This window comes from Tursiops truncatus, chromosome 18, assembly GCF_011762595.2.
Source record: "Tursiops truncatus isolate mTurTru1 chromosome 18, mTurTru1.mat.Y, whole genome shotgun sequence".
Classification (NCBI taxonomy): domain Eukaryota; kingdom Metazoa; phylum Chordata; class Mammalia; order Artiodactyla; family Delphinidae; genus Tursiops; species Tursiops truncatus.
Genome location: NC_047051.1, coordinates 75,214,501 through 75,230,285, shown reverse-complemented (window position 1 = coordinate 75,230,285; position 15,785 = coordinate 75,214,501). Strand labels below are relative to the sequence as shown.

The 15,785-nt window shown below is 50.3% G+C and overlaps 1 protein-coding gene and 2 long non-coding RNA genes across 3 annotated transcripts in view; 1 reads left to right on the top strand and 2 right to left on the bottom strand.

Moving 5' to 3' along the window:
- The window catches only part of IRS2 (insulin receptor substrate 2), a 28,460-nt gene extending 23,517 nt beyond the window's left edge, over nucleotides 1–4,943 (top strand). The window contains exon 2 of the mRNA XM_019921132.3: nucleotides 4,221–4,943. Within this exon, the coding sequence (XP_019776691.1) occupies nucleotides 4,221–4,225 (5 nt within the window). The 3' untranslated portion in view covers nucleotides 4,226–4,943. The remainder of the gene's footprint in view (nucleotides 1–4,220) is intronic.
- A 1,065-nt stretch (nucleotides 4,944–6,008) lies between these two features.
- On the bottom strand, nucleotides 6,009–9,694 carry LOC141277077 (uncharacterized). Its single transcript, XR_012327778.1, has 2 exons — nucleotides 9,526–9,694; nucleotides 6,009–8,747 (listed from the first exon to the last, which is right to left on the bottom strand). It is a non-coding gene; the product is annotated as an uncharacterized lncRNA (long non-coding RNA).
- Nucleotides 9,694–14,304, bottom strand: LOC141277078 (uncharacterized). The gene is made up of 3 exons (XR_012327779.1): nucleotides 14,287–14,304; nucleotides 10,036–10,189; nucleotides 9,694–9,797 (listed from the first exon to the last, which is right to left on the bottom strand). It is a non-coding gene; the product is annotated as an uncharacterized lncRNA (long non-coding RNA).
- Nucleotides 14,305–15,785: the final 1,481 nt, after the last annotated feature.

Genomic DNA, 15,785 nt, shown 5'->3' with positions numbered 1-15,785 from the left:
GGTCCTCATTCAGATCTGCCTGAAAATAGTAAGTCACTGGTACCTGCTACGTGGGTTTGCTGTCTGTTGTGCTGCTCACCCAGGGCCCATGAGACCAGGCCCCGTTCCCTCCTGCTGTGCCGTGGAGCCCCACACGGGACTCTGTCTGCATCCAAACCCAAGTAATCATAAGAAATCATTTAAAAAAGAGCCGTGAGTGAGAACACGCTCCCAGAATGCTGCTTGAGTTTCTTTGCCAGAGCACATTTACCCGATTTATTTCTGAAACCTTCTCGACCCGACGCTCACTGCATTTTCCACTGAAGTGTTTGCGATCTTGGAGGCCAGCTCGGCGGTGGTGTGATGTGGCCGTGTTCTGACATCCGAGCCTTCCGTGGCTAGGGAGCTCCCCCACTGGGCTCAAGGACAGAGTTTTTCAGTGATTGTTTTCTTTTTCTTTCCTTTTTTTTTTTTTTTTTTAAATAGAGCAAATTGGAGGTGGGACCTTTGTTGACAACACCCGCCGTCATTTGCATTCTGATTGGTCTTTTAAATGGAAGAGAAAGGGCAGAATTAGCGCTGGTCCCTAGGGAGTTAGGATAACTGCATAAGGGACTGTATCCCTCATATGAACGTCATTTGTTATATGTCACAGAGTGAAAAGGAAAAGGATAGCTGGGCTGCGTGACATGCCATATGGGACAACGTCAGTCTTTGTGCTGAAAGTTTTTTTTTTTTTTCAATCAAATAACTCTAGATTGATGCTTTCCATGAATGAGTTTCTTTACGAAGCAATGTCTAGGCTACAGAACAGTACAGTGTGTAATTATACCGCAAATGCAACGTGTATCAATAAATTTAAATTATTTTAGAAGCATTACATCTAGGAGCAGATTCAGAACTGGTGCATGTTACTCTGTAATTTTCACCAGCAACACATGGTTCTGGCCTTTATTTCTTCTCTGTGTCGCCCCTGTACCCTCACAGTTCAGAGAATGTCTCCCATCTTAATGATATTCACCGTGGAGGAATTGTGAAATTAATCACTGGCTCTTTGCCTCTAGTAGAATTAACATAGGTCATAAAATAAATAACATTTTGCTGGAGTCTCATCGTTACGAAGCATACATAACAGTTGAGGGTGATGGGCTGGCGGTGTTGGAAGATTTTTGTTTCTAGTTGGCTGAACCAGACTCATTTTCAGCGGGAGGGGTAATTTAACTTACTTCAGAAGGAACTAAATAAAAGGCAAAAGTGGGCTCACATTCCCAGGGCCCCGCTCCTGCCTCCGTCCCCTTCTTCCTGGGATGCGGGACGGAGCGACAGCAGTGAGAGGCGGCTCGTGGCAGGCGGGTCTGGCTTTGCTGGCTGGCTGCTGGCCTGGCCGCAGAGAGCCTGCTTGCTTGGCGCACTTGGGCCCCGAATCCCAGGCATCTTCCACGAGTGGCCCCCTCCCGGTGATCCCAGGTGGGGATTCTTGCTGGGGTGCGTGCAGGAGGATCTCCCCGTGAGTTGGGGGTGAACCCAAGAGGGTTCAGTGGCAGGTGACTTGGGTGGCGTGGACTGAAGTTCGGAAGCTCTCTGCCTCGAGGTGTCTGTGCAAGGCCACTGTTATCTGACCCAGTAGGAGACAGATTGCATCCACGTTGGGTCGATGTGTTGGCTCCAGGGCACATCTATACGCTGAGATATGTGTTTGAAGCACGGCACAGCTCTCGCCCAGACATCTGTCTCTGAGCTGGTGGCCGTCCTCTTTCTGCTCTCCTTGGCCTGAGGCTGCTCACGTCCTTCCCACGTGCCGTGAACGAACCCCCCTCCCTGTGATGGTACCTGTGTGTGCGTGCACGTGCGCGCGTGCTCAGCCTCCCTCCCCAGTCATCCGTGGCTCTCCCTGGCCACGTGTGGGACCACATCCCTGGCCCTTCCCTTCCGTGGAAGCCTGGGGCTGCTCGGCCCACGGCTCAGCGTCTTAGGGGACCATGTTCCTTACTGTCCCCACATCAAGTTGACTCACTGGGTGGCCGACAGCCCGAATCTCTCTTGTGCCCTTGGAAGAGCTTTCTTCTCCCTTTGCTGGTAACGGCAGCCGAGCATCCTTCAGAATGCAGGTGTTTGCAGAGGGCATCGCACCTTTGAAAGAGTTGCTTCCTTCCCTGCCCAGAAAACAGCTGTCATGTGACTCCCATTCTCTACCTCATCATTCTCCCATGTGCCTCACAGAGGCCCTGCACCGGAGCAGAATTGGAAGTCATGTTGAAAGGTCACTGTGTGAATAAATGCATGAATTATTTCCTTGCTCCTTAGCAGCTCTTTTCTTTCATAATGCTAGTGCTTAGAAATTAAGGTTTTGACAGTCGTGTTGTTTGTACTTCAAAAAAATGAAGTTACACATTCAACTTGATTAGAGCTCATGACGGTCTAATGATAGTTATTTCATAGCAAGAAAGCATCCTTAAAAACAGAGCAAAAATGTCCATGGCCCTATGAGTTTGCAGTAAAGGAATGTAAGTTTTTCAGCAATAATTAACTCTGTGTGTTTGAGTTTGAGGGATTAAAGAAGTTACTTGCTTAGCTGTTTTCAAGGTAATGGGGTTTTAGCGTTAACAGGAGACAATTAGGTACATTTAGCTAATCGTTAGTGTAAAAATAAAATAAACTCTGAATAGAAACCTTCTGAAAGTGGACCCACAGGGTAGTACTCCCTCTAGGGTGGCCGTCAGATTCTTTTCACCGTCAGGGCCTGAGTGACAAAATGCAAACTCATTTAGGGTGAGACTCAAGTCCAGGTGGATTTTAGCAAATGCCTGTATTTATTAAGGGACACTAACCTTCAGGTTCTCACCAGAGCCTCTTAGGACCAGAAATCCCAATAATGAATAAAATAGCCGGAGACACAGCTTCCCTTCGGAGGGACTTTGGGACCCTGTTCTCCATTAAGTTTCATGTGCTGAACAGTTTACTTGTTACATTTCTTAAAGGACGTAAGCTTTTTTAAAAACAATGAAGTGACACTGCCTCAAAATGTCCCATTGTAGGGAACTTCTGAAAACGTCATGAAAAGATACAGTATCTGTGTTGCGTGTAGACAGCACGTGTCTGCACAGGCTCTTGTTTGGGTTCTGCCGGGCTACAGAGCAGGTGCTTACTCTTGGCTGTGGGATACTGGAAGTTTCTCTCTTGCTGGGAGTAGTCCTCTGAACTCAAGATGAACAGAAAAGAAGTAGACACACAAAAAAAGCAAATCCAGGAGCGTGGTGAGCGCCGAGCACAGAATTCTGAGTGATTTTAGAGGAATATTCAGAGGTGCAGGTTAAGTAACTACAGCTGCAAAGGAAGACACTGCTCTGTTTACGGTGGGGCGTGACCCGCCGGGCACGCATGTGACCAAGTAGTTACCAGCATGGGGAGTGATGAACAACTTGGCATTTTTGTTTAAAAGCCAAGAGGCTTAAAAAGAGAAAAAAGGCGGTATGCTGTGAAATGTCAGTCAGTCTCTCCAGTCTCTCCTCTAAAGGGACAAACACATCCAGTAAAAATATGCTGAAAACATTGGGGACTGGGAAAAAGTTAAGGAAGTTGGATCTTTCAGCCCAGAAAGAGGGGAGCACTTGAAGCTGGTGAGGGTCCTGCTGGCTCCGCCCAAGGGCAGAGGAAGCGGGTGTGTGACGGGGGCTTATTTTTGAATCTTGGGTCGTTTTAGCAACAGGATAGAGTACCCAGCGGGAAGGGTTTTCCGAGGGCAGAAGTGTGAACGTATTACTTGCCCCACTTTCTTACCGCGACCCACACTGGCATTATCCGTGTAGCTGAGAACACGCGGTGACACGTGGCGTGGTTTTCATCCTCTCCACAGCCCTGTGAGGAAAGCAGTGGTTTCTCCCCCTCTGTCCACACGAAGAACTGAGACCTGGGCATTTAAGCGGCCGTTGCCAGGTCGCTCAGCCCCTCTCTCAAGGGTAGAATCATGAATGGTTTTCTTGCACTGAAAATGTGAACCTCACTTTATGGATCTCACAACTCACTGTAAACCCAGTCGCCCTGCTCCTGGGGAAACCGAAGGGGAGTTTACCCATTGAACTCGTCTCTGGAAAACGGAATGAGTAAACGTTTGCTTCCCAAAGTGGATCATTTCCTGGAAGTGACACAGATGGTAAAGGAGGGTTGAGAGGGACCTCGTCTCCCGCAGTAGGATGGCTCTGTGTGCGCAGCGGCCCCGCTGACTTCTTTCCTTCCTCTTTCAGAGTGAAGATCTGCCTGGCTTTATCCCCGTGACGACACACATCAGAGAAAAACATGAACAGAAGATGCTCAGCATTTTTTTAAAATCTGAAGCTGCTCGGTTTCCTTTTGAATCTGAGCGATTACCACACGTGGACGCCTCTGGGTTAGACGTGGAACCATCTCTGTCCCTCGTTCCCACAGGGGGCATTCATCCTTGTGCTGGTCGTGTTGTGTTTTGTTTTTCGACAAAATTAGCGGAAGGAGTGATTCACGAGAAAATTGGACGTTTTCCTCGGCCCTTTCCGTTGTGGCCAGTGTCTTAATTTCTCCTTAACTTTCATTTTGGCAAAGCAGATATATCCCTCAGCATGCTAGGAGATTCCACCAATTCGCATTAAAGTGGTAAAGTCTGGTATTTACTGGCATCCTCTCAAAACTACCACCGTCCTACCTCAGTTCCAGGTGAAGCCAGATCGGCGTGGTCAGGGGCCGGCAGGACGTCTGGGTACCGAGAGTCCCAGCGCGGTCATCTGCCTCATCGAACAGGCCCGGTACACAGCTGCTTGTCAGACTCCAACCCAGGTACCTGCGTGTTTACTCACAGACAGAGCCCAGCGTGGGACTGACGTTTCCCAACGGAGATGAAATTTGAGATTGGACTTTGAAGATGGATGGATAAATAATAATTATTATATGTAACTGAAGCAACCTACTTTGGAAAACCATCAGCTGTATTGGGGGATGGGGGGGTGGGAGGGGCGGGGTCTGGGAAGGGGGTGAGTATCTCTTTTTACCTTTAACAGACTTGTTTAATCTTCTCTCTGTAGATGTTTATGTAGGTACTTCAAATTGCAAACGCCTTTGATGCTATTTACAAGCTCAAACGTCTCTGCTATCCTTAATCCTGAGCTTGCATTTCTCTAACCAAAAATTCACGTAGGCATGCTAGCGGTTCAAGGCTGGTCAAGGGTTTGGCGGATTTCTTTTAAAATGTATTATCTTTACTATGATGCTATTGTGTCTGGCAACGAGGCTGCCCTCAACAACAACAACACACACAGACACACACACACACACACACACACACAAAGGAACTGATAAAAGAGGCATTCTGGCCCCTATGTTATTAATAGACAAGGAAGAAGAAAAACAATCTTACAGTACATGTCACTTGTGAAAACAATTCCCGACAAGGCTACCCCTATTGCACATGTTTTCAGTGTGGTGGCAGTTACCGCGGGTGTCGCGGAAGACCGCTGCCCTTGACCTGCAGGATGTCACGGCATCTCTCTGCTGCCTTGACACGTCTGGGGAGTTCTAGAGCCCCCCTCCCGTGTCTGGGTCCCCAGTGCCTCTTCTCTGAGAGTCCTGTAGAGGTTACACGAATTCATTGGAGATACGAGTTGTTTTTTTTTGGGGGGGGGGTGGGAGAAAAATATATATAAATATATAGATAGATATCACTATAGAATAATGCATTCATAAAATGAGGCTTTTCTAGAGGAAGACCAAAAAATTCAATGTCTTAAACATGTATTTAATCGCAATGCAAAAGTCTTTCTCCTGCCATGCTGACCTTTTAGAACAGAGGATTGTACCGCAAGACAAAGTTGAATGTAAAGTGATCGCCCTGAGCATTTTCCAAGTTTCACTTTTCTAGAGAATCACACAGCACAACAGTGCGTAAACTATACCACGTTAGTTTGATGGTCATTTTCAGTGTGTAATATAGAGAGACTTTATTAAAATGTATAAAATGTCCTAAAGTTTTGGTTTAGTTTTGGGACTCGGGATGGATGGAGTTGCTATGGAAGCCACCCCCCCACACCCCCCCCCATAGATAGGACTGAACGTGGGCGCTGCTGATCGCAGTGTCTGACTCGTATTTAAGTAGCTCTCCCCATCCTTCACGTGGTCCTGCCACCCTTCCCATGGTTCATGTTCCTCCTGCAACTTTAAACAAGCGAAGTAAAAAGTTGATAATATACTAAATTTTCTTCTATCCTGTACATTTCAAAAAAAAAGGCATATGCAATATTTACATTTTTAATTTAGTTTACAGAATGGAACCAAAATGTATAAATGTTATGTTTGTTAAAACTTCACAATGTATATTGGGTCTTTGTACATTTTGCCTGACTTACCTTAAATTTAAAATATTTTTTGCTATATAAACTTTAACAGTTATTAAACAGTGTTTTCTTTTGGGGTACGTATTGTTTCTGGAGATCAAGATGTTAAATATATTTCTTGCTATTGTGATATGACAAAAGACTGACCTTCTCTTGCTGTCTTCCACTGTCCTTGCTGTACATAAGGGCCTATATGGCACTGCTGGAAACCAGACTCAATGGAACTAGACTAGTGCATTGTATTTAGTCTGTAATGATCATGGATGCTCTCCTTAATAGCCATATGCAATACAATAAAATACATTATTTATGAAATGAAGGAAGCCTGGAGAACGCTTTTTCCTGTGTGGATAATGAAGTTGACATCAAGCCACTCTTCTGGTGTTTGGGGTCGTTCAGTAAATATTTGGTTCTTTAAAAACACTTGGTGACTGTGTGACCTCTTCACTTATTATTTGTATTCTGGAAACCAGAAAATACCCCACACATCACAACATTTATGAAAAGTCGATGTGTTCATTAAAAAAATATTTTACTCACTTCACCCAACGTAGAATCATTGCCTGTGTGCTGGGTGCTGTTCTCAGTCCTGTACAGACACTCACTCCTTCATCGTCCCTCACACCCTTCGGTGGTGGCATTCGCCCTCCCATTTCGTAGATGAGGAGACTGAGGCTCACAACGGTGAAAGGACTCGCTGGAGGGCACAGAGCTCACTAGCCGCGGAACCAGGACTCAGACGCAGAAGCACAGCCCCGGAACCTGTGCCCGTGTGCTTGCTGCCATCCTGCTTCCGAGACACGGGCACGGGACAGATGGCATCCAGAGCACGTGGCAGTCAGGTCAGCAGAGCCAAGAGGTGCAGTTCGGGAGGCGGAAGATACGAAAATGGTGTCTGTTGGTTTTCATCAAGGATGGTTTCACCTCCTTGTTAGAAGTCGTTTTTCTGTACCTCCGCTTTACCTGGGCGTTACAGTAATGCAATAACATGGGTGTCGTCTCTTTTGAACAAATAAAATCAGAGCGATGGGGAAGGTGATTTTTTTTTTTTTTTTTTTTTTGCGGTACGCGGGCCTCTCACTGCTGTGGCCTCTCCCACTGCGGAGCACAGGCTCCGGACACGCAGGCTCAGCGGCCGTGGCTCGCGGGCCCAGCCGCTCCGCGGCATGTGGGATCCTCCCGGACCGGGGCATGAACCCGCGTCCCCTGCATCGGCAGGCGGACTCCCAACCACTGCGCCACCAGGGAAGCCCCGGGAAGGTGATTTTTAAATGATGGTGTTTAAGCCACAAGACTGGCCTGCATTGTGTGGCATCTGGGAACTTGTCGGTGACGCGCGGCCCGTTGGTGCCCTGACTGATTGTTCCTGGGGGCTCCTGTTCGGCACCGGGAAGAAGGCATGATCTGCAGGGTTTAAAATCCCTGAAATCTGGTATTTTAGTAACGAGAGGGCTGTCATTCTAAGGGAGTCGTACAAGGCAGGAATTGGCGAGTGTATTTACCCAGAAAAGTTGATTGTAAATAAAGAAGCGAGGAGTTGTTTCAAAGTCCCGTAGATGCTGGAACTATTCACCAGAAACCAACTTATAAACTTGGAGGAGAATGCTAGGTTCCAGGGCATTCCGCGCTGAGGGCTCAAGGGCCCCCCTGCACTGTTTTGGGAGAGTTTGACTCTGACCCATTAGTGGTCAGCTTGGAAGATGCACATTGACTCCTGGTGATCTAGTGATGCTGTTACCATCTTCAAGGGTCCGGCAGGATCATAGCTAGTCCGTCTTGAAGCCCCTGAGTCCCAGGTTAAAGATCACTTGGCAAGTTTGCAGGCTCCTTGGGCAGGCGGTTCATTCCTTTGCGTGTCCAAACCCTGAGCTATAGCAGTGTTCGACTTCTTTGTCATTTCCGCTCTTCAGTGCCGCCAGTTGAAAGACAAAGGGAGCCGTTGCTTCTTTCGATCTTGATGACGCTGTGTCCATTGCCCTACCTTTAAGACAGGGCATGTGATGAGTCAGGGTGATTCAGAATTGCCGGGCTGTGTATTTTCTTCATCCACTGATATAACTGCTGTTAGCACTATTGTGGTCTTGGTTAGTATGACCATCAGTGATGTCTGCTATACACGGCCATGCTGTGTCCAAGAAAAGCGAAACACACAAGAGTCACGGTCCTTTTGTCCTCACACGGAATGAACGCTTCCGGGTGTGCTGAGGAGGGGAGATGGGCACCTCCTGTTACAATAATCAAAGATAAGGTTTTAATGAAGTTGCCGTCTCTCTGGCAGTGTTTTCACGGGCCACCTACCTTCACCACCCAGCGAGGCCAGAGGATGCCCAGAAGTGGTCACGCCCACGGCGACTTTGCAAGATTAGAGATTCGGTTCATAACTGTCCTGCGGGGTGTGCAGAAACAGGTTTTCCCCTAAAAGAGCGAGGGAGGCCAGTTAATTTGCGAGGGCACCGGACGACAAACCCCAGGGAAGGGTCTGTCTTTGCAAAGTTCTTTCATCTGTGTGGATGTGGTCATGCCCCTCTCAGACTCCTTGTGAGGGAGGAAGGGAAGCCCTGGGCTAAGATCCAGACGGGCCCTCCCTGCAGGACCCCGTGGTAACAGGACCCTCTCGTGAACGAGCTCCTGTCCCGCGAGAAGCACCTGCTGGCAGAGTTCGGGAGATGCTGCCTGGCCGTTTCCCTCCATCCTCTTTTCCCATCAGGGAGCTGAGCCCTGGTGGCGTTTATCCCAACCACCAAAGCCAGCCTGGGCTCTTCCTCTTCCTCTGGACCATGGCCCTCCCTGGGAAGGGAGGGAGGAGAAGGGACGACCCCCCCACCTCCCCCCCCCCCCCCACTGCCCCTGCCCAGCAGCCCTCCTGCTGCCCATTCCCAGCCCTAAGGAGGCCCCAGCAGCCGCCAGGCTTTCCAGGATCTGCTGGAGACGTCAGCTCCTCCCTGGCAGGCAGCCAAAGTTTTGTTTACTGCTCTCAAAGCAAACCCGTGCTGCTTCCTCCCGTCCGGTCTATTTTTTGAAAACACTCAGCTCTTGGCTCACAGACATCGCTTCCTGCTTTCATCTGCTTGGCCTGGACCAAGGACGTCCGGCCAGTGGCCAGAGCAGCCCTCCAAGGTCAGGACCACTGGTCTTGCAGAAACACAGAGGCCCGGGGAATCCTCTTCTTCTCACTCCCCTCCGAGTTACTTACCAGGCTGACGTTTGAAGACTCACGTGAAGGGGAGTGTATCCCACTTGGGCCACGGGATGTAAAGTCGATAATACATCTGTCTCCGGCTCAGCCGTGCCCTCAGCCACCTTGATTTTTGCCAGATGGCAGCCCCCGTGGTGGTCCTCCAGGGCTTGCCTGAATTCTGGAGTCGCGCTGCTAATGGCCCCTTTCTGGCCTCCTCCAAAGGGTAACTGAACACGGCAGGAAGCTTTTCATCACATACTTTTCCAGCAGGAAGCGAAGTTGTTCCACTGCAAGGATAGTGAGTAAACCCCTCCCTCCACTTAGCCTTCCTCTGCACAGACTCCCATCAGTCATAGGGATGTTGTTTCCCTTCCACTGAACGTTTTCTCCCGACTACCTGGGGGCATCCAGGTGTGGCTGAAAATACGCTCCATCCCGGAGTAAATGCCACACCTGAGGGCAGTGAACAGCCGTGCAAGACAGCTGGGCAGGGCACCGATGCTCACAGTAACCTGAGCTGTTTACCTGGTGACTCAGGAGAGATGCAGGGGCCAGGTGGCTGGCTTGTTGCAAAGGATGCCGGGGTGCTGATTCCCTAAGTTCTCTGGAAAGAGGGTTTCACACGTCCTCATTCTTTCTGGACGTCACGGGTTCATTACCCTGCTCGCTGAGCTCGTATCTTGGGGAAGAAAATAAGACTTTTCATGACATGCCTTGGCATTCAAGGTCTGGTAGAAAGGTGAGACTTGTAGTGATTGAAAGGCACCAAAATGAACATGTCAGGAAGTTGAAAACATAGGTTGAAATGGTTTCTGTGTCATTTTCTAGAAAATAACTTCTCATCTTTGTTTGTTGCTATAGACGGGATGTGTGTGTCTTTTCCAGATTCCTTTGTTGAAACCTACGTCCCTGGGTGATGGTGTTGGGAAGCGGGGCCTTTGGGAGGTGAGGGGGTCATGGGTGGGATTAGGGCCCTTATGAAAGAGGCCTGAGATGGCCCCCTTCTACCACGTGGGTACAATGAGGAGTCTGCAACCCAGAAGAGGCCCTCACCAGACCCTGCCCAGGCTGGCACGTGGACCTCGGAATTCCAGCTTCCAAAGCTATGCGCGATAGGTTTCTCCCGTGTTTAAGCTGCTCAGTTTACGGTACTTTTGTTACCGTAGCCCAAACAGACTGAGACTTTTGTAAAGTGCCCACCCACCTAGGATGTGAACATGGCTAAAAGGATGATACACAATTCAAAGTCAAAGCCAGGAGACGGCGAAGAAGGATGCTTTTGCTTTTCTCAGTCTCTGGCACTTGGACATTGCAGGGAGCTGTCTCGGGGCCCAAGATAGAGACCAAAGCCTGGGTCCGAGTCTCGCTTGGCATTGGACGGATGGCTTGGAGCCCTTCGGCAGCCACGGGTAGAGGGGAGACCTCCCAGCCCTGCTGTGCCCTCAACATGGTGAACAAGCATGAAGGATCTCCAGAGAGCGAGTGAAGCCTCGTGTCAGGAAGTGTTAGAGCCACATGGGCCACTCCTGTGACACCAGCCACCTGCCCTGCTTTGCTGTGGTTTTGTATTTTTTTAATTTTTCTTTTATACTGGAGTATAGTTGATTAACAATGCTGTGTTCGTTTCAGGTGTACAGCAAAGTGATTCAGTTATACACATACACGTATCTATCCTTTTTTCAAATTCTTTTCCCATTTAGGTTATTACAGAGGATTGAGCAGAGTTCCCTGTGTTATACAATAGGTCCTTGTTGATTATCTATTTTAACTAATCCCACTTTGTTTTGATCGATATAATCAGCGGATAAGGATAGAATCCTTTATAGGAAAAACAGGATCCCATGATTTCCTTCATAACGTGCTGCCCATGAATCCACTCCCAGGACACACAGCTATCCTTTGCTGATCGCGTCTTTTTTGCTGCTACAGATGTTTCCCAGCCAAGCCACGTGTCCACCAGTTACTGCCCGTGGCACGTGCTTCTTCTGGAACCTCGTCTGTGACTACGTCCCCTGGGCTTTCTTCCGTAGTATCATTGCTCTGTGGTCCAGAGCTGCTCTTAGCCAAGGGCCCTCCTGCAGTTTGAGGATGGAATCCCCACTTGCTTTTGACAAAGGGAAACGCTGACCAGCAGATTGAGTATAAAAACCAGAAGATCCTCTTGTACTGAAGTCTTTGCTGAGTTATTCAAGAAACGACTTCTCCAGACCTAAAGAGAGGATCTGGAGTGAATATGGAATCAGCTGTCCTGGAAAAATCTGAGGCTAAAATAAGTACCGTTTGATAAAATAATTGAACAACGTTCTTGGGTTTGATGTCCCAAGGCGTGGTGTTAGGTAGTCGGCAGAGAAACTGGTTCCTTATATTACAGGATAATCTATTTCATATCATGTAATATACCACCGTAGCCACAAAACTTTTGAGCGAAGCCAGGTTAAATAAATTTAAAATGATAAGACATATTACGTGACTTAATGTTACAGTGTCTTCAATCATTTTCTCTTTTCTTATCACGTATAAAAAAAAACCACAATTAACAGAGAATGAAAAGGAGGCGGGATTAACTAGGATTCGGGGAAAGAGATTCTCCTGTGTGACACTAAGCAAACTCTTCTGCCTCTCTGGGCCTCATTTTCCTTACACGTGAATTATCTCAAAGGGGATTGAATTAGATTCATTCAGCAAATACCTCTACTAATCACCTACCCTGTGTCAGGCACAGGTCTTTCATAAAAGTTCATTAATTTTATAATAAGTGACAAGCACGAAAATAAATCATATAAGAAACTCTAGATCCTTCCCCCAATTCCCTAAATGACATTCTACGTGACAGACCATCGTATCAAGTGGCAACTCATTCGGCCTTATCAGGAGTTGAAAATGACCCAATGCCAAGACTTCACGCTCCGAAGTTCCCTGCCTGACGACAGACGCCACCGTAGCACCATTTTTCTTTGTCTCCTTCCTCTTCCCCAAGCTTCAGGCATACATTTACTGCAAAACGCTCCCACGTATGTCCCTCTCCGGCCCCGCCCTGCATCTCCCCCCTGAGATGTGACCCCCGTCTCATCAGGAAAAGGAGTCTTTCTCCACTCCTGAGTCAGGCCGGCCGTGACCTGCTGTGTCCAGGAGGATGCTGGCACAAGTGACAGGGACCGAACCTGGTCATCCCCAGGACCGGCAGCTTCCGCTTGCCCCCCTGGAGCCTGAGGTCGCCGTGGAGCAAGCCCAGGCTGGTCTGTTGGCTGATGGGGGACCACACACAGCAGATACCCGTCAGGCCGGTTGTCCCAAAGCCTTCTGAGAGCCCAGGCTAGACGAGAAGTCACCCAGCTGACTCAAAGACTCCCAGCCCGCCCTTCGGAGCAAAGGGGAAGGTCTGTCTGCCACTGGGCTTCCCTGCTTGTTCGGTGACAAGAAGGTCTCCTCTTGAACATGCCCCACTTCCCCCCGTGCCGTCCATGGTTACGACACTGCCCCTCGCTTTTCTCTATGTCCCCAGCCCATCCTCCCGGCCACCCCGTGGTCTCAGGCGCACATTTAACCTGAAGCAGGTGGGCAAAAGCATAAATAGAGGCAGGACATCGGTCCAGAAAGGCCCGACAGGTTTCACCTTCTTGGCCCAGAGGACCCTGTGGTCAGGGCCTTCCCGACCTCGGGCTACGAGGACACCCCACGTCAAATCTGCACTTTCTAATCCCGGCTCGGGTCTGTAACTGACAGCTCCCCGCCCCTCCCGCTCTCCAGGATGCTGGCCGCCTGGGTTTCTCCCTCCCTTTCCCCCGTCCAGCCAGCCCCAGGGGTCCTGGTTCTGTGGCGGGGGGTGGGGGGGGTCGACAGAGTGTCTACCACGCAAACCCCCTCCCTCCCCTCCTTCTGCCTCATTCTCATCAGCACTTGATCCCATCCTGCTCTAGGACGTGGGCATCATTCCTGCTTGAGTCTCTGTCTGTCTAATCCGTGTGGGTGGGCTGGTGCCAAACCAGCTGGTGAGAAACTCAGTGGCCCCCCCTTGGGCCTCATATGAAGAACAAAGACCAGCAGACGCCAGTCGCTGAGATCCCAGTTCTGCTTTGAAGAGTTGAGGAAAGCGTTCGAGGGAGAAACTGTCAGTTATAGCTTCGAAGGAAGGCAGGGAGACAGACAGTCTCCATGTTTTCCAGGTAGAGAAGGGACGACCCGCAGTGGCTCCGGCGCTCCCTGCCAGCAGGTGCCACGGGTGCGGACAACCTCCCGGCCACCGGAGCCGTACGTCACGGCTCCTCCGAGCGGCCTCCACGGGGCGGTCGTGGGCCAGACCCTGTGGTCGCACTTCATCCTCAGAGCACCTCCCCCTGGAACACGAGGGGATGCTGGCAGGGGGAGCCGCGCTGTACTGTGGCCTCAGGAGGGGGGGCCCAGGGCTCATGCCCAGTCTGTCTGGCTTCACGCCTCCGCACGGCGCCCACCCTCCCCCGGGGCTCTGGTTGCCCAGCTGTCCTGCTCCTCCAGCCCTTCCTGCGTCCTCTGCCCTCTGACCCTCATCGAGCCCCGCTTTGCTTCCGTAACCTCCCGGCTCGGCGTTTCCTTCCTCTGCGACCTCCTTCTTGGTGTCTGCTCCCATCTCTCGGTCCCAGAAGCCACGATCTCGCATTGACAGTGGCCTGCAGGATGCCTTCACCTGGTTTTCCTGATGGCATCGTCAATCCAGCAGGTCCAAAAACGGACCATTGTCTTCCCTGAACACCAGTTCCACTTCCTGACCACGTTCTCTGAGTCAGTGAGGCTGAAACTTACCTCTGACAGCCCCCTGGGCCCTCCCCACATCCAGCCAGTTTCTGTCTTCGGGGTCTCACTCAGCTCCGCCCCTGCTTCGCCGTCCCCGCTGATAGGTTGCTGCTTCTTGCGTCAGCTCCTCTGGACTCCCTGTTCCAGCCCGACTCCCGTCCAGCCCACGTCTGTGGCGTCACACATTCCTCGTTCTGATGCTCAGCTCAGGTCGCATCACTGCTCAGCGCACAAAACCTCAACAGATCTCCCTCTTGTTACCCAGCAAGGTCTAAACTCTGGTCTTCAGGGTTCCGGGCCCTTACGACTCAGCCCCATCTCCAGCGACTCATCTGGGCATCCCCGGCGCCGTGTGGTCCAGGGGCGGCGGGAAGGAATCAGGAGCCCTCCTTACACATTTACGCCCCCCTGTCTGTGTGGATGCCGCCTCCTTCTGTCCCCTAAGTTGGCCTGGTAAAAGCCTAGCCGTGCTCGAAGGCCTTTCGCCACTGTTACCTCCTCCCGGAAGACTTCCCTGATTCCCTCAAACGTACGACGGACCCACAGCACGGGGGTGGCTGCGGCGGCTCATGCTTGCCCCTGAATTGAGGTACCTGGTCACCCCTCTAGTAAAGTGTATGTTCTCCGAGATTAGGGATGGACGAATGTCCAGCCTACCCCGAACCTGGACTTTCACGGGCGTAAATGTTTAGAAAACTGACTCAAAATGAGAGTATGGTGGTAACTGTGGTTTCATAACTCAGGGATAGTCCTTTTAGAGGCGTGAACGTACTCCGGAAGAGTGGACGGGGGAGGTAAGCTCGCGGGCGCTGAGGCGCAAACGGCTTGCTGGGGGATTAACCCTAGCAACGGCTGGCCTCTCCCTGGGCAAAGTGTTCGCCCCAGTGCTACTGGATCTCAAAGAATGTCAAAGTTTGGGTCTTCAAAATCATTTGTGGACTTGCGGGTTGGTGTGAAAAGGCCGTCCTGTGGGGAGCTACCTTTGGATCTTGATAAATGACTTTTGTGGCCAGGTCAGCTTAGCCAGCTGCACTCTGCTCTATTTTGACAGGTCTGTTCTTGAATGATAGGATTATGTGTAACTCGGACAAACATATCATAAGTGTGTATCGCTTCTTTTATTTGGACTCTCAGATTAAATAAATCTGTTCATAGAAGAATCCTAGCTGTATCTTTAGAAGATCTAACCAATGGGTATTGGCATTTTGAGAAACGCTCTCCCCAAATTCTTTCATTCATTGAAAATTATGTTAAACCCCATAATATGCACAGTCATTTTTTTTTTTTTTTGCGGTACGCGGGCCTCTCACTGCTGTGGCCTCTCCCGTTGCGGATCACAGGCTCCGGACACGCAGGCTCAGCGGCCATGGTTCACAGGCCCAGCCGCTCTGCGGCACGTGGGATCCTCCCGGACCGGGGCACGAACCCGCGTCCCCTGCATCGGCAGGCGGACCCTCAACCACTGCGCCACCAGAGAAGCCCTGCACAGTCATTTTTTTATGATGTGG